At 42.5% G+C, this 19,094-nt stretch overlaps 1 protein-coding gene across 1 annotated transcript in view; it reads left to right on the forward strand.

Moving 5' to 3' along the window:
• The first annotated feature begins 477 nt into the window (after positions 1-477).
• Gnai1 (G protein subunit alpha i1) overlaps positions 478-19,094 on the forward strand; it is an 82,350-nt gene continuing 63,733 nt past the window's right edge. The window contains exon 1 of the mRNA XM_085684192.2: positions 478-719. Within this exon, the coding sequence (XP_085540318.1) occupies positions 602-719 (118 nt within the window). The 5' untranslated portion in view covers positions 478-601. The remainder of the gene's footprint in view (positions 720-19,094) is intronic.

Raw genomic sequence — 19,094 nt, forward strand, 5'->3', positions numbered from 1 at the left:
GGTGGAGATTGGGAGGTGGGGACACCCGACTCTGGCCAGAGAGGGCTGCCAGCGCTGGGCACCTCGGGGGCACGCGCGGGAAGCGCCCGGGGCGGTGACCACGCGGGCACGCGGCCGTCGGAGGGGGCGCTGTCCGAGGGCACGTGCACGGGCGGGCGCGCGCTCTGGGAGTGGTCGCGGGGCGGGCAGGGGCGGGGCCGCGGGGGCGCGCGGACGCCGGGCTCGCGCGGGCTGTGAGCTGCAGCGGCTCGGCCACCAGCAGAAGCGGCAGCGGCAGCGGCAGCAGCAGCAGCAGCAGGAGAAGCGGCAGCAGCAGCAGCAGCAGCAGCAGCGGCAGCGGCAGCAGCAGCAGCAACAGCAACAGCAGGAGAAGCGGCAGCAGCAGCAGCAGCAGAAGCGGCGGCTGCAGCGGCTAGAGGTGCTCGGATCGCGGAGTGTCTCCGGCCGGCGGGGACGGCCGCCCGGGGCGGCGGCGTGCGGTCTCGCAGACCTTGCCTCCAGCTTGCGGGAGCTGCGGACGTAGCGGGGCCGCCACCGGGCCAACCTCTCCCCGCGCTGCCAGCCGGCCCCGGCGCCGAGGGCGCGGCGACGCTCGGCCACCATGGGCTGCACACTGAGCGCCGAGGACAAGGCGGCCGTGGAGCGCAGCAAGATGATCGACCGCAACCTCCGGGAGGACGGCGAGAAGGCGGCGCGGGAGGTCAAGCTGCTGCTGCTGGGTGAGCGGGGCGGTGGGGGACGGGGCCCGGGACCAGGGGACGGTGCGGGAGCGAGCGCGGCATCCCAGCCCCTGCACAGCGCAGGCGGCTTCTCGGCCGCGGTGGTGACTGTCGCGCGACCCCACGGGCAACGCACAGCGTGGCCGGGCGGCCGGACGCGTGGGAACCCTATTTTGGAAGTTGAGCTCTGCCTTCCCTAGATAAGGGATAATTCGGAACCTGAAAGCCGTGCACCCCCTCTCCACGGACACCCCGCGGAGAGAGGTGTCTTGCCGCCTCGTAATTGCCCACGCCGAGGAAAGTGTCACGTTGGTTGGCCTCGGGGCGCCTTTTGTGTGGCCTCTGTGCGTGTGGGGGTCTCGGTTGTCTCGCCTGTCAACTTCATATGGCGACTCAGTGAGTAGAAAAGAGCGCTGAGTAGGTTTTCCTGCGTAAGAACAAGAGCTGCGCTGGATGCTGGATTTTGCCTGGGTGGGGGATGGAAACCTACCAAAGTTGGCTTACGTTTGCTCGCATAGTAGGAGACGAAGATGCTTCGCGGTGAAAAGGGCCCTGGCAGGTGCGAGGGGCTCACCCTCCACGACAGGGTCGTCTCTCCGCTGCAGCGCTTGCTCCAGCGAGGCTTGACAGGTGCATCAGGATTTATTATTATTATTATTATTATTATTATTATTATTCATTCTTAACACTGTTAGCTGACAGCCGATGTGGAGGTTCTTCTACCAGCTTTTTTTTTTTTTTTTGAACCGGAGGTGGGAGAATAAATCGGATTTTGATTGAGCCATCTATTAGGAAAGCATCCATAGGTCATGGCTTTCAGATTTGTGAGTTGGGGTTTCCTTTTGTTTGTTTTCCTCCCACGCTCTAGGTATTTAGGCAGATGACAGATTTCTTAGAATCTTCATTTGCAGTTCCAGCGATTGCTTGTCTTTTCCTAACAGTTGTTATAAAAGAGAAACATTGCTGTCCGGATCTGCTTTTTAGTAAGCCCCTGTTTCATTGGTTTAACGACTGCAGGAAGATGGTGGTTATTTCGTTCTTTCCCCATTACTAGTAGGCTTAGAAGAAGCAAACTTGGCATGACTAAAAGTAATAACGATCTGAGTCATTTTGCAAGCAAACTGTGAAATAACTTTGCATTTTAAAGAGCTGGGTGGTATTTTTCACCCTCCACAGCCTCCCCCATAAATCTTTCTCTGTAAATAGGATTGACCTGAGTTTTTGTATTAAAAAGATACTGTGCGTTCATGGGGCCGGTGAGTCTTTAGAATACTGACCGAAGAAGGCACACAACTCGGTACTGAACCATGTAGAGGCCCGTTGGGTGACTTACAATTATTATCACATAAAACGATTAGGAAAATCTTTTCCTGTGGTTTCGGTGCACCTGCCTGGAATATCTTAATGGGTTGGAGCTGCCTTCCACCATATTGAAAGCCTTTGTAAAGGAGCTGCCCTTGGTGGCTTATCTTTAACCAGACAACTATGAAAGGGTTGGGAAACAGAGTTTCTGCTTCTGGAGGGTTCAGAGGTCACGATATCCCCTTTCCACACTGTTGACATTTGGAATTTGATGATTCTTTACCAGCTGTCCTGTGTGCTGTAGGATGTCAAGCAAGGCTGTTGATCTCCACCCATTAAATGCTAATGGATGCCCCGTGGTTGGTTCTAATCTCCCAGCGTGTTGCCAAATGCCCCCTGGAGGCAGAATTGTAGCCTTTGCTGATGGCTACATTTTTAATCTTTTAGATTAAGAATTAAATATAAAAAAAACAAAAAAAGGAATTGAATAGAATAATAGAGTTGAGTGCTCAGCATACAACTGAAGATGATCTCTCTAACTGTCTTTGGAGAGGCAATGAGAGACGGACCAGAGTCCTGGTTCTTAGAAATTATGCCGTTCTTATTCCTCCAAACAAGTGTTTTAGAAAAATCTCAAAATGATGAAAAGCAAACGAACAGAGGCAAATGGGTTTTCTTACCTGTTGTTTCTGGCTTTGAGTGTTTGCTTTTCCCTACAACTGACTCTTTGGTCTAGAATTGAATACATCGCTGTCTTCTTGCTTCTACTGCTTTGTCTTCTACCCTGCCTATCCTTTGGCCAGAGTTCTGACATTAATACACTGCTCTCTCTCTCTCTCTCTCTCTCTCTCTCTCTCTCTCTCTCTCTCTCTCTCATTCTATCTATCTATCTATCTATCTATCTATCTATCTATCTATCTATCTATCTATCGATATATGCCGGTGTACTTATTTCGCAAATGTTAGTTCTTGTAGTACTTGAAACATGTTCCCCCAGATCAGAGTTTAGCAGTGAATTTTGACCATTGATCCTTGTTTGGATATTTAAGGCTGTGGGCAAGTAGTTGCATGGTATCGCCCATCTAACAAGTAGAAGCTGGTCATGTGAGACTGAAAGTGGTACCTAGGTAGCCTGTAACCAATTGCGCTTCGGTTTTTAACAGGACATCTTCATCTTCAGTTGTTTTTTTTTTTAACAATTTACTTAAAAATACTTAAAGCATAAAAAATTTAGAGGTCTATCTGTCTGGTTACGTTGTAGTTCTTCATGAAAGCCTACGTTGTTTTAAACGTTTGAAGTGAGAGATTCCTGCATAAGATTTAGAAATAATAAGCGATTATTTGGGTGCTGGATGTCTAATAGTTACTATTTAAATTATAGGTGTCCCATGATTCTTTAGGTGCAGTGAATTAGGCTCAAGCAAATGGAGAGGACCTCATCTGGTCTACTGACCTGGAAGAACTTCTTCACTCAGTGGTTTCACTTTAATTTTCAGCATTTAGTAATTGAATAAGCTAAGAGTTTTACATGAACAGGTGTGTGCCTAGCTTTCTTTCCACTATGCATGGTTGATTGTTTCAGAGGAAAGTGCCTTCTTTGTTACGTCTTTGGGATTCTGGAATTTATAATTTTAAGGGGAATACGATTATAACTACAGTGTCTTTCAGTTAGACTATGTTGTACTGCTGGTATTTTCTAAATTAAATTTGGTGATGATTTTTCTACGATAAAAGGTGCCATATTGAGAAAGTTCAATTTTCATGAATCGATTGTTCACTTGCAATGCTTTGAGTTCCTTTTTTCTCCACCACACCAGTCCTCGTCTTCGCAGAACCCACTTTGACACACAAACAAGCAAATCAAAACCCGCGGCCCCACCCCGTCCTTTAGTATAACTAAAATTACAGGCCTGGGGGAAATCGGGCGAGAGATCTGGAGTCTTCTGTTGATGGACTCCTTACCATTCCCCCCATCGTCGATCTTCTATTTCCTACAGACTTACACAATGCCTTCCCTAGCTGAGAGATTCTGGCTGAGTCAGACTTTTAATTTCGCGTTGCTTTAGCTATTTCCTAACAGCTGGCCCAGAACCTTAGTTATCCAAAAAGTCTACTTCCTTAGACAAATGGACCTGCCATTTTCAACTGGGCTGTGTGTTTCTCTGTTCCAGGTCTGCCTGGACTAGCAAGTATTCTAACGGAAGCCACTGGTTGTGTGATGGTGTGTTTTGAATATGTTGACTTTTTCTTCAATCTTTCACCGCATACCCCAACTCCACCCCATCCACAGGCCTCATTGCCCCACACAGCCTTTTCGCTAAAGGTTTTTCTGCCCCTTCTTCCTGCCTTTCCCTATGGCCCGTCTATGCTGTCTGCTCCATCTGGAACCTTCCTTGCCTTCTCCATTGCTTGCCAGATAAACTTTTGTTTTAGACCAGGGTCCCCTCCACCTTCATCTTCTCCGGGTTTTCCCTCCTCCCACCGAAGAGTTAACAGAGATTAATCATATTTGAGGTTGATGTCCAGTGTTTAGTCTTTCACCCGGGTCTAACTACTGTGATCACAGTAGGGGGCAATGTCCTTATGTTTTCCTTGTTTTCTGCGCTTTCTTTACTGTCTTTGCTCGGTCATGTGGAAATGTGTGCTAAGTCATGTAAACTTATGCTGGATTGTATCTTCATCAATTTCCAGTATCTGCAACCTGTGTTAAAGATAAAGGACTACCGAAAATATGAAATGTCCAAAGTAAATGGATGGTATCCAGAAGCAAGTGCAATGCTGTAATATTTAATTCTCCACACTTGCCATATTGTTTGATAAATCTAATAAATGCTAGAAAGTGACATTGGCAGTTTATTGCAGCAGAGACTATTGTTCCAGTTGCCCTGGTGATCTAGGTGCATTTATTTTTATTTTTTTATTTTTTGGTAGAAGTAGATCTTCTACTTAAGTGTTTGTTTGGGCTCCTTTCATTTAGAACCCGATACTTGTGAAATGTATCAAGAGCAGTAACTATGAGACCTATGTTACAGGAGTTAGTGAGGGACTTAGGAACTAGATTTCTGTAAATATTTTGGTAAAGCCTGAAAACATTGATTGCAAGCTTTTAAACAAGAACTTGAGGACCCAGCCAGAATCTGAATTTTTATTTTCTTGTTTGTTCTCGGGTCCTGGGAACATTTAAGATCGACACATTCATGTGAGAGGAATGGAGTGTATTGGTCACATTCTTCGATCACGTGTTCCTTGGTTACATCTTGGCACAATGGCACAATTTACCCAGTCTATGATTCCATAGGGTAAAGTCCTGGTGAGGTTCAGATCCGAGGTGGTGATGGACCCTTGGAACTAAGATTAACAGAGCATCCATTATCTGGTAATTCCCAAACTACCTTTCCCATAATTTACTAAATGATGGTTAGACATCCTCCCCGCCCTTCCTCCCCAAGGCAGGGTTTCTCTGTAGCTTTGGAGCCTGTTCTGTAACTGGCTCTGTAGACTAGGCTAGCCTGAAACTCATAGAGATCCACCTGCCTCTGCCTCCTGAGTACTGGGATTCAGGTGTGTGCTTCCACCGCCCGGCTGATAGTTAGAAATCTTAACACTAGTAGGAGGAAATAATTTTAAACTAAATGTTTACTAGTTTATATTAAGTGGCTTCAAACTACCTAGATGTACTATGGGGTCCTGGAGGATCAAATTCCCAAATCGGTTTCCACTAGCTTAAGAAGAATGAGGGCAAGTTATTTCTTCTGGGGGTTCTGGAGACTGCTTTGTTTCCTTACCCGATCTAGAGGCAGCCGTATGTTTTCACTGGCTTAGAGAAGTCCTCTACTTCTTCAGAGCCCACGGGGCCTCTGGGGTTTTCCTCCCTTGCTCTTTTTCACTTATTACAATCTTACGATTATATCAAACTCACCTTCAGATTCCAGGCTAAGAGACCCACCTTAGGATTTACAGTGATACCTGCAGCATTTATTTTACCAGATAAGTCAACCTTCACAGGTTCTGAGGCCAGAGCTTGGCGTTCACTGAACAAGCCAAGTATGTAGCTCCCAAGGGTTCCAGTCTCTTCTGCATATAAAGCATCTGCAGCGCCCCTGCCCTTCACAGCACCAGTGGAAATGCCTAAGCTTCTAATTGGGTGTGGGTGAGAGTCTAGGTATGATTGGCAGTCTGTGGACTGGCCAAACAAGCAGATGAACAAGTGGACAGCTCCAAAATGTAACGATGGGACAATAAGAGACCATGAGATCTAGACACGCCCCCACCACACCAATTTAAAATGGAGTCCATAGGGAGTAGGAGAAAAGAGCCCTTCTCTATCACTCTCTCCATGAAGTCCATGGAGATCTGCCGAGGGTCTGGACCATGAGATGCTGCCTCTGCCCTTTGGTCTTCTTTCCTTCAGGCGTGGGAGCACATGTTTGCAACTGGTAGTGATGTTATTCCATTCTTGTTCAAAAAGTTTTAATGGTATTATAGCCTCATTTTCTTCACAACATACATGTGAGAAGTATGTTTTTCCTTTTATCATACTCAGCAAAGAGGAAAAAGCTAAACCAAGCAGAACACACCTACACCATGGTAATAGCGATCTGTTACTATTGTTATAATATGTAAAAACACGAAGTCTTTTCATTTGAATATTCAAGTGGGCTTCTCACATGAGTCTCCAACTATGAATAACAGGGATTCTCTTTACTCTTGTACCTAACCAAATGGCTTTCTTTTCCGTGTTGCTATTCTGTGCTGCCTTCACAATCCCTGGGTGTCCCAATGGGGTGTGCATGAGAACTTGAAAGCAATCATGCTTCTGTCTTTCTTCTGAGCCTTTGCTAGGAGAGAACTCAGTGTCATGTGCATCCTGAGCATGCCAGGGCAACGCGACTGTATCCTGACAGATGTGCAACAGCTGCCTCAGTCAGGTATCTCCACTGGAATCTTATGTATAATACTCTGAAGGTAGCTTTTCTCCCTCCCTCTCCTCGTTGGTGAGGTTTTTCTTGATCACCGAGTCTAAATTAATCTTTCTTCCTGATTGCACCATACTGAAATCACAGACTTAAAAGAAAAATTGTTGGTTGTCCTGTTCTGTGGGATTGGCTCTCAGAGAATGAATCCCGTGGGACTTGTTTACCACCTGATGAGGTGGCCTGTAGTACCCTTCTCTTCATTACTGGTGAGGTGACTACATATGTGAGTCAAGATTAAGACTGACTTGTAGGCTTTATGTGGAAAGAATTAACATATTTGTGTTGTATCTTGGGTAATTTGAATAATATACCCAGTATATTAGCATATCCCCATTTATCATATATGTGTATATATATCTATATTTATAGATAGATAGATAGATAGATAGATAGATAGATAGACGGATGGATGATAGATAGATGACAGATAGATAGATAGATAGATAGACAGATGAATGATAGATAGATAGATAGATAGATAGTTTGCTGGTTATAGTAACTAAAACAGTATGTTATTCGTTATGCAGTTATACAAATTAGTTGGTGGTAGACTCTTGTCGCACAATCAGAACAATACCGTGTGCCTTGGTAAATAGAGTGATAGAAGGAAATGTGTTTCGCCGTTGTTGATTCTCAGTACTTCGTCTTGGACAGGGTTGTTACATGGCTTCTTCACTTTTGACTCCGTAAAGCTGGAGGCAGGCACATAGGGAGTCCTGCACTCTCACAGCTGGGTGTCACCTGGGATAATACGATCTCCAGCAGGGCACGCTGAGAACTCACCTACAATGTCTTCTTGAGTGGCTTGTCCTCAAGCGGAAGGAATTATTGTTGGTGGTATTTATAAAGTATGCCCTATGCTTTTGTTATCAGTCTTAGGCTTATCAATCATATCTAGAGAAATGATATATTTATATTTAAAAAATCCAAATTCCATAGGCAAAAGGGGAGTCAGAGAATAGAATTAGCAGTAGGGAATGGACTTTAGTTTGGGAGCTTTTAGTGCACGGAATGCCTGTGGCTTTAAATTCTCCAACCTCTATCACGTTTTTCTGAGCATATCTGAGCCTAATTGACTGTGAGCTCTGTGTGGTCCAGCATCCCTGTGGGTCCTTTGCTGTCCCCTTAGGTTAACTGAGCTTTGTAAAGGTGGTCACCAGAATGAGGGTCAGGTGAATGAGAACTCTCGGGGCAATTGTTTTACTTGTGGCCTTAAGTAGTTCACATTCTTTAAGCTTCCATTTTTAAATTATAAATACTGAATAATAAATATATCTAGCTCATGGGGTTAGGGACAGAATAAGTTAATGACCGAAGTTCTCAGAAAACGGCACATTAGTTCTTTTCTCATTCTTTTATTTTACTTTTTTAAAACATTTTTTTTTACATACCAATCCTAGCTCCCTCTCCCTTTCCTCCTCCTGCTCCCCCACCTTTCCACCACCCTATTCCCCATCTGTTCCTCAGAGAGAGTGAGGCCTCCCATGGGGAGTCAACAAAGTCTGTTACATCACTTGAGACAGGACCAAGGCCCTCCCCCTATATCAAGGCTGAGCAAGGCATCCCTCCATAGGGAATGGGCTCCAAAGAACTAGTTCATGCACTAGGAATAAATACTGATTCCAAGACCAGTTGCTCCACAAAGGGCCCAAGCCACATGCACAACTGTCACCCACCATGAGGTCTAGTTGGGTCACATGCCAGCTGTCACTCAGAGTCAGTGAGCTCCCACTAACTTGGGTCAGCTGTTTCTGTGGGTTTATCCATCACCTAAGAGAGACATATGTGGATCCCCCTGGGAAGGGGAATGGGCGAGATCTCCTGAGTAAAGTGAGAGTGGCGGATGGGGTGAAGGGGAGGGGGAGGTGACCATTAAAGGTTGGAAAGTCAAGTTGGGTGAAGGACACAGAGGGGACCAAGGAAAGAGATACCTTGATAGAGGGAGCCATTTGGGGGTTAGCAAGAAACCCAGTACTAGGGAAATTCCCAGGAATCCACAAGGATGACTCCAGCTAAGAATCTAAGCAATAGTAGAGTGGGTACCTGAACTGCCCTTTCCCTGTAATCAGATTGATGACTACCTTAATTGTCACCATAGAACTTTCATCCAGTAACTGATGGAAGTGTATGCAGTGATCCACAGCTAAGCACTGGGCCGAGCTCCTGGGGTCCAGTCATAGAGAGGGAGGAATGATAATATGAACAAAGGAGGCTCACAAGTTCTTAATAGATAGAAACGGTTATAATCACTATAGTTTCAGCCCGCCTTATGAGTACAGCCATTTTCTGTATTAGACATTAATCGTTCTGTTGACTTTATTTATTTATTTTTTTTTTTTGTAGCAAAGATGTGTGCATAGCAAAGACTTCTGGAGGTAAAAATCAATTTCAATTACTTTTTCTGGTCCTACCACAGATTCCTCGTGGATTCAGGTTCCTTTACTGATGCTGCACCAGGGAAATATTTGTACATTGTTTAGAATTCTGAAGTCAGAAGACTTTTAAAATGATTTTACAGTATTTCTCTTCCATGGTATTACTCACTAATAAAATAAATGCTGTTGCTTTCTTACCTATTTTCATTTTATATTTCTCTCTCTCTTTATTTTTTTGAAATAAAACAAACCTGTAAGACTACATTATGAAACATCATTTGGACAGATTCAAAAGAATGTGCTTTTCCCTGGGGAAGTTGATTATATTCCAAAACATTTTAAATAATTCCAAAAGTTACCATATTTTTGATTCCCAAGATTTTTTTTTAAAAAAATAAAACTCTAGACCTACCCTGAATTTTCTTTTTGGAAGAGGAGATGCATCTCTTGAAAAGTTATAGTAGACTTTATTTTAAATTATGAGTTATTAAACTTGTTAGTTTTTGAGACAGGGTTTCTTGTAACTTTGGAACCTGTCGTGGAACTTGCTCTATAGACCAGGTTGGCCTCAAACTCACAAAGATCCACCTGCCTCTGCCTCCCGAGTGCTGGAATTAAAGGTGTGCGTCACTACCACCCAGTTTCTTCTTTCTCTTTTAATTTTTATTTATTAATTTTATGTGTATGACTTTCTGTTTTCATGTGTCTATGTACCACATGTGTTCCTGGTGCTCTTAGATCCCCTGGGACTGGAGCTGCAGATGTTTGTGAGCCAACATGTGGGTGCTGGGAATTGAACTTGGGTCCAGTGGAAGAGCATCCAGTGCTCTTAACCACTGGGTCATCTCTCCAGCCCTGTGTTGGTACCTTTTGACAAACAGTAAAAAGAGTCTCTTAAGGTTCAGCCAGGAGTCATAAGGAATGCTTCCTGTTTGCATGGCCCTCCCAAACTAGGGTCCTGAGCTTTTATTTTCAGAATTTATTTACCTAATCTGTGTTGTAATCCTCCTTCTTGGAAAGCTGCCTTTTATTTGAGAGACTAATACACACCAATTCTGTGCATCACCGTGTTTTGCAGGCACGGGTCAGATAAGAAAAGCTGCAGTGAGATCATCACAGTGGAGTGGGATCCAGAGAAAACTCTTCTTTGACTTAGTGGTCCCGATGTTTAGACAATTTCAAGAATTAAAACTCATTTTTATATATTATAAACATAACTAGCAACCTGACTTTTCACAGGTCTTTGCAGTCACTTGGAGCAATTGTATCATGACTGGCTGGTAAACTTGCTCTGTGGATGGGAGACTGTACTCTGCTTCTGCCCCCTCGTTCACCCTCACTTGCCCCAACGGCTGTTCCTCTCATCGCCATGGTTTCTGTGTGGCGTCCTCACACTCCTGTGGCCTGTTCCTTAGACAAGTTCAACTCATGCTGGCATTAAAGTAATATGAGACCAAGAAAACCATTCATGTATTTCTCAATAATTTTAAACCTTTTAAATAATGCTAGATTATTTCTGGTTTTGCTTTTATAAATCATAATTTAGTCATTAAAGATCGATTTCTTTTTTTTTCTCACCTTTTGGTGGTACTGCATGTTGTACTGAAGTGTTCATGATTGTTAAGCAAGGTTCTGCACCAGTGTATATCCCTATATAGACATTTTTCTCCCTCTTTTTTATTGGGTTGGGCTCTCCAATAGCCCAGGTTGGCCTTGAACTTATTGTATATCCCAGATGGGCTTTGAACTCACTAACTTCCTACTTCAGCTTCCCTAAAATTACCTGGAAGTAGAGACATGTACCACCATATCTCCCTACATTATGGATTTTCTTTTAATGAAGTGACTTTAAATTAAAGACTTTTTCACAGATTTGGAAGCCTTGAGGAAAATAAAAGACATTCATGCTACCGCACCTATCCGTGTTTTTTTGTTTGTTTGTTTGTTGTTTGTTTTAAAAAGAGATAGTGTCTTGTGTTTTTTCTCACCTCTTGAATGAAATACTTTGTATTTCAGTTGGACTTTTCCATATTTCTCTGTGCTGCTTCCAAATCCTCATTTAATAAGCTCCTTGACAACCTAGCCTGCTTTTTTATATTAATTTATATTAGTGCTGACCTTTTAATGGTGCCAGTGTCATTTCTAAACCATTTTCTGGAAACCATTTCTAAACTCTTAAGTTTGCTTATTTGCCTCTTTTATTTTCCAGAGTTTTAGTCAGTGTCTGCTGTGCGTAGTTTGAAAAGTTGTGTGGTCTGCTGTTCAAAGTGTATTGATGTCATCCCACCATACAGTGTGTCTCCTTGAGGCTCCTTCCCACGAGTGCACATGGGGCAACGTTTGAGTTTTGTGACTACTGGCATAGTCCCACCCCCCAGTTGGTCCTGTGCATTGCAAGGCGAGAATAGGCTATTCTACGTTTCCCAACACGATATGTTCAAGGCAGCATTGCTCACCCTTTGTTTAGACACTCTTCCCTCCCCCACTTTTTTTCCTTCCACAGTTGATGGCACCATCAATTCTTGATATGCGAAAATGTGGAAGTTTTCTGGTACTGGGGATCCTTACGGACTGTCATGTCGAGGTTCCATCACCAGCAGCTAGTACCCTCAGATAGTTCTTATCTTTTGGCAAACCCCGTTGAATCATCACTGCACCTGTTAGTCCACTGTTTCTTGTTTCTGTTTCGGCCGGCCCGTCCTTTCTTTCTGTCTTGACTGACTGTCTTCTGGATGCTATGTTCCTCCCCAGTTACCATTTGCCTCAGGCATCCTGTTGCTGCAAGGTCTGTGTGGGGATCCAAGCTCCGAACTGTCTAGAGTGCTCTGCATTTTCTGGTCATTTCAAGCCCCTGGAGAATCATGCACTGTGTTCATTGTCTATGAGGTTGGATGCTCCCAGTTCAGCTTTTCCTAGCCATTCTTCTCCACCAGACTGCATGGTACCTCTTCCTGGGCTGCCAGTTACCCTGAGAACTTTGGTCCAGAGGAGAAACGAAGAGAGAGGTCCGACTCTGCCTGGCTTGTCCCCATCTGCCGTCTCCCTTTGCTACTGATTACCTCCCAAGCTTGCAGCCTTTGCCAAGAGGGTTGCTTGGGAAAGTAGGCCACTTGGATATTCTTCAATCTCCATCTGGATGACACTCATGTCTGCTTCTTTCCTTATTATTCTTCTAAGTACAAAAAAAAATAAAAAATAAATAAACCACCAGCAGACCAGCATATTTCTAAACATTACAAATATCATCCTCTTTTAAAATTTATATATACTTTGTGTGTGTGTGTGTGTGTGTGTGTGTGTGTGTGTGTGTGTGTGTGTGTATGTCTGGTAGTATGTGGGTAGGAATGTAGGTTTCAGTGGATCCCTCTGGGGGTGGAGTTAAGGCTGGAGTTAAGTCCAAGTTAAGGCTTGGACACTTAATGTGAATTCTGGAAATAGAACTCAGTTTCCCCTCGACAGAGCCCTCTCTCTAGCCCTTGAAAAGTACACTCTCTGTTGCCTGCTCTGAAGCTAGGTTCTTCTCTTTATGTTTTTTAACAATTTTTTTTTTCTCAGAAATTCTTCCTCTTAGCCACCTCTGCTATATCAAGAGTGCCAGCTCGATTTTTCTAGGACTGCTTTTCTTAACATTATAACATGCATAGATGTGCTTGAGCTCTGGGGTTCAGACTGTGGAGCATTCGGTCTGAGATTCTGCATTTTTTTTCCTCAAACTCCCAGGGGATCTGGGTGCTACAGGCCCACAGCCAGTCCACATTATGAAGTGTGCAACCCTCGAGGAAAGGATTGTCACATTTATCCTCCTCATAAGTCTTTTCATGCTTGGTCTTCTCTCTCTCTCTCTCTCTCTCTCTCTCTCCCTCCCTCCCTCTCTCTCTCTCTCTCTCCCACATTCATGAAACTTCATGTAATCTTTATCAATTGGATTTAATGTGTAAAACGTGACCCCTTATTATGTTTTTTTTACATTCACATATGCACACATACATATTTGTCAATATCTCTCATGCTTAAATATTGTTGCTACTCTATAAATTTCTGATATGAATCTGAAGCCTAATTTGAGTTGGACATTTTGAGGGAGAATAGTTTCCTACATGAAAACATGCACTTTCTGAAGACTGTCCCAAAATTATAGTTAGTGACAATCAATCTTCTATTCCTATGTGTGGAAGAGCTTTCAAGTGAAGTCCCTTTGATGATAAGATCATTCAAGCCTGGCTGGAAGTGCCCCCATAATGTTTTTATGACTGTTTTCTTCTGTTGATGTTGGTGATGAAATGCCTTTGTTGATCGTAAATATAGGGCAGTTGCTCTCTGGTTGAATTCTGTGTCCTCCCATACCTCTTGCTAAAATCTGAATTCCCCGTGTAATAACTAAGCATGGAGCCTGTCAGAGGTACTAAAGGCTGGAGTGCAGCAGGGGCATCAAACCTTCATCACAGTTGGAAGCAGACAGTGACGGCTTCTCCTCACAGCTTTCCAGCTTCCAGAACTGGGAGGAGCAGATACTTCATTGTCAAAGCTGCCTAGTCTGGGTGTCAGAGCAGCCCAAACCAATTGAGACTTTTGCTAAGTGTGAGGATGCTGAGAATCAGGTGAACATGTTTTTTATGGTAACTGGACTTGAAATGATTGATCATGTATGTCATTCATGTATTTTTTCATAACCTAATTTTTTTCTAATCTGAAGTTGTGGCATGATTTTTGCATCTAAGAGGGAATTCTGAGCTTACGACTTAGCTTCTCATTAATAATTTTAAGTCCTGGTGATCACACGTAGCCCATGGTTCTCAGCTCCTTTCATTCCCGAGTATCACTTGTGGACTCGGCTTACTCGAAATTAGTCACCACATGTGGTTCTTAGGCACGTGTCGTCTATTTAATACATATTTATAGCATGTCAACTCTATGGCTTGCAGCTCCACGTATCTTGGAATGGAACAGTCTTTGGGAAGCTAATAAGAGTTAGGGAAAACAGTGTTTAAACATCTGCCATCAAATCAAGCATTCTAGCTATTTTGGCCTGTTTTATTACCATCCATTCCACAGATCATGTGACCGGTCTCACGTTAGCGACTGCGGTCTTCCTGTTTTCTTGTAGCGTAGTCTGTTGCCTTGATCATACTTTGTGCGGATGTTCCTGGGTTTGTCTTTAAATTCCTAGGTTAATGGTGTTGAGCTGTTACAAGGTTCGTGCTCAGAGGAAGAGGAAAAGGGTTGCCATGGTGTTGTAAAGCTTCAACTCTTACCTAGGGTGCCAGGTACTCAGATGCTTTTCTTCTTGTTTTCTTGGCAAAATTACTTCACATATAAAAACGCGGTCCAATGCCTGCCAACTTGCGCGTGTCTCTTCCTGAGCTTTTGCACCCTATTGTTCCCCGAGTCTTTCTGCTCCTCCTTTGGAATGTGGTCTGCACCACCCCTCCACTCGTCTCTTCCATTTTTACCCAAGTCTATCTGCTGCAATTGTCTCCTACCTAGTGTTCCTTCCTGCATGCCTTCAGCCTACAGGCCTCCTGATTGACAGCTTTGATCTTATCAGTCGTTTTTCAGAAGTCCCTGGTGGTTCCCATCTTTACAGAGCACCACCCTAATTGTTAGCCTGGTAGGAAAGATTCCACGGGGTGTGGTTTCCACTCTGCCTCTGCGTATTTCCCATGACTTGGCTTTGCCGGTCTCTAGCCCTTCCCATGTTTGAATGTGACGTCAAGCGTAAACGATGGCTCCGATCTCTATCTGTGTCCTTATTCCTCTTCCCAGGATGCCTTCCCTCTCACTTGCTCCACTCTTGACTATGCAAATTCAAGAACAAAATCTGAGATTTCTTCCCAATATTGAATGTTGGATTCTTAATAAATTACTATTTATTGATTCCTGATAACGATTTAAATAAATTTCAACATCATTTGAATATGTGCAATTATGCAAACATATAATTAGATTGAAGATTTATATAACTACAAAGCCAAACAACTGCTTACAAACTCCCAAGTGGAGCAGTCTGGCTCACACCATATGCTCTGTGACATCTAGGTGTGATGTCACACAGGCCTAGGCTGCATTGCATGCTCCGCGCCTACTCCCAAATACCGAATGGTTCTGCACTCCCCCCCCCTCAGAATGCAAAAATCCCCTTTAAGAGTGGCTCCACCTTTTTCAGTAGAATGAATTCTTCCTTGAAGCACCATCTATGATAGGAAACAAAAGACTCATTTTTGTACTTCCAAGTATCACCTTTCGGGGGGAGTATTAAAAAAAAAAACACAACGGTTCATCTGTATCTGACTTTAAATTGCCTGAATGCAAATTATCAGTTAATGCTCCTAAGTAAGTTACTGTCAGTCGTGGGTTGTGATCTGGATCCAAACCTGTGTCTAGAGTGGATTCTGTCCTGGAGAAATGCAGTGTCGAAGAAAACAATATAGAAAGGATGTGAGTTGGAGAGTGGGATTGAATCTTGTATAAGGCAAGACGACTCTGGTTTGGTCCCTAGCACCTAGGTTAGATAACTTGCAATTCCTTTAACCCCATTCCCCAGGGATCTTATGCCCTCTTCTGGCCACTTTGGGCATCTGCACGCATGAATACATACACAAACACACAGGTATGCAAATATCAAGTAAATCTTTTGTTTCAAATAAAGAGCATATTGTTTATATGTTTCCTTTTCATTGGTCTTTTTAAAAAATGTGTATATGCTTTTCCATTTATTTCTCTTTGTTTTCTGTGCTCCATCTTTCCCTCAGTTTTCTAGAGATGGTGTAAATAGAGTCAGTATCATGTTACAAAGCAGGAAATCGAGACTGACAGCCAATTTATTTGCCCACGATATGAGCTGCCAGACTGGGTCTTACATTTCTTCTGACTTCCATGTTTTAGTCTTTTGATGTCGTTCCTCTAAGTACTTTTCTACACTGAAATCTGAGCTAAGTTTCCTTACATCCTTTTAAAATGTGGACATTTGCAGCTTTGAACAGAAGTGTCCCTTACTTATGGGGACGAGGATTGGCAGAATATATGCTAAGCACATGTTTACTGAACCAGTTAATAATAACGATAGATGAAAAAATAAACAAGCCACTTAATGTGAATAATAACGTATGCCTAATCTGGATATTTTTTTAAAGTGAGAATGAATTTCCTATATATAAGATTATATGCATTAAAATAGTATGGGTTGCTTTTCAAAAAGTAGAATATGAAAAACTAATTCCAGAATAAAGCTGGAGTTAATATACATGTATATTTACTCTCATGTTCTACATCTTTAGTATCTAGGGATGAAATATTTCAAAGAAAAAGTTAAATTTATTTAAAAGAAAAACCTGAGGCTATCTCATGTCCTGAGTTAATTACACCTAATGCACTCTACTTACTGAAGATAGACTGTAGACTGTTCCATTACATTTCCTTTTAGATCTCAATGACTTTTCCATTAATCAAGTAAACGAGAATACTGAACTTGTGGGAACTTGGCACGATGTAGGAATATCCATGTCTTAGCATTCTGGCTTCTACCACTTTTATGAGGGAGACTGGAAGAAGGAATATTATATTAACGAAGTTTGTGACTTTAGCCTCCAAAAAGCTTGAAAGACACATTTTGACTTTGTATCCCTTCCTTTTTGTGGCCATAATAAAGTTTTACATTCTAGGTTTAGTGTTTTCCTTGTAAACTATATATCTTAAAATTAGCAAACGGAAATTAAGACATTCGTTTTCTAATTACGTTCTGAGTTTGCTTGAAAACTGACTTGTTTTTGACGACTTAATTAAAGTTAAAGACATTTCCAACTCCGATTTGCCTGGGAATGTACTGTAGTGTTGTGAAATGTGGTGCTGTTGGAGAAGTTAGTGGGGTTATTGTCAGCGAAGCCAGCAGGGTTGGGGGCAAGATGTTCCTGCCATCCCAAACACTAATGTGATGGGGGTATAGAAAGAATATTTCTTTTGACTTTCTTTTGAGAGGTCATATTTGTCAATGACATTATCATTCCAACCACAGTCTTAGATATCTGTCCCCAAATGCCATTGTGAAGAGATACAGCCTCTGTTCTGTTGTCAAGGAAAGGGAAATTAAGATACTCAAACAGATGAGATTGCGCGTGTTCAGGATTGTATGACCATGATATAGGAGGTTGTGGCTGGTCTTTTGTAACTTGCTATGTGTGTTTGCTTCAAATCCCTGGGATGTCAGCCCCTTTCAGAAAGGGAAGTGGGATGGGTGCTGGGAGGAGAGGAGGTGTGGGAGACTGCGGTTGGGATGTAGTGTAAATGTAGGAGAGAAGAATAAATAAAAATAAAGAAAAACAACAGAAGATACTGCTTTCTTGTTTGTGTGTAGATTACTGGATTTTTGATCTCAGTGTTGTGTTCTGTAACTTTTATTTCTCTTAGTTTTATACCCAGACATATTCCAATCATAAATTTCCATGGAAACCAGCTTTAGTTAGCCACTAAGTTAATCTTTTCAGGAAATAAATGGAAGGGGTACTTTATTTCAGTTATTATTTTACGCCCTTACTGTCTTGTGGCAGAGTGATGGGTTGTAAGCATTTTTAAGGGTGTATTTTTAAGTATCTGTGTGGATTTGATGAATTTTATGTGGTTACACAGTGAGGACTAGGCTTGGCCTTGGGACCCAGGGTCTAGTGGCACTTCTCCAAGCTGGTGGAAGGGACAGTTCTGCATACTCTTTATGAGTATCGATTTCCAGATTGAAGTAACTAGGCATTCCAGTATTCTAGTCTTTAGTTTGAGATTTTTCACACACATACATACATACCACATATAACTGTTTTGAGCCTGAGGAGAATTTCATTAGATGTTTATTTATAAAGAAAAACCCAAGGTCACACAAACTTTAAGTCTTGGCAGCTGTCTGTAGGAGGTAGGTACAGAGAAGGAGGAGGGAACGCCATGCCATTTAAGTTAAGCTGTCATGGAGGTCACCATATGGAAGACAACATTCTCATGCTGGGAAGGAATTTGCTCCAGCACCTTTATATAGGCTCATGATGATAGATAATTTAATTACTACATTATTCTGGAAGGCTTGTTTTTCCTTGTTTATATTAAAGGAAATCATGAATAGATTCTATGCTTGAGATAGAACTATATGACCACACTTGAGAATGACATTATTCCCAAGTAACAAGAACTTAGATAGTTTTAGTGGTTCTCACTGGAATTCCAGGATCAGCAGTTCTGGGCTGTGTTCCAGCCTGATAAGAGGAATATAATTGTTAAAGACTTGAATTTATGGTTTAGTAGGTTACAGGTGGAGTATCTTTTAAAGTGGGTTATATTTTCAATAAAGTATCTTTTTACCTTAGTGACAAATATTCAGGACAAATAGCTATGACCTACTACAGAAAATCTGGATTGATACATTGGGCATTGTTTTCTTTTATTCTGCTTTTGGACTCATCTTAAATGTCCTGTCCATCTTTGAGTTACAGCTGTAACAAAAGCGCAGAGGATTTTCCACATTAATGACTGGGATTGTGTACATTTTTAACTTTTAGTGCTTTTGAAAATAAATACTTGGTCCACTTCATAGTCTCTTTACTTGAAGAAGGACAAAATATCCAAGTTCATTCCCATCAGCCCACTATTTAGATCAAGGATGCTTACAATCAAAATGACTTTGTTGTAGTATAAATAAGTAAATACAATTTTGTTTATTATACTTGTTTCAAGAGATGTTTAATTTTGCA

This window comes from Myodes glareolus, chromosome 27, assembly GCF_982192425.1.
Source record: "Myodes glareolus chromosome 27, mMyoGla1.1, whole genome shotgun sequence".
In the NCBI taxonomy this organism is placed as follows: Eukaryota; Metazoa; Chordata; class Mammalia; order Rodentia; family Cricetidae; genus Myodes; species Myodes glareolus.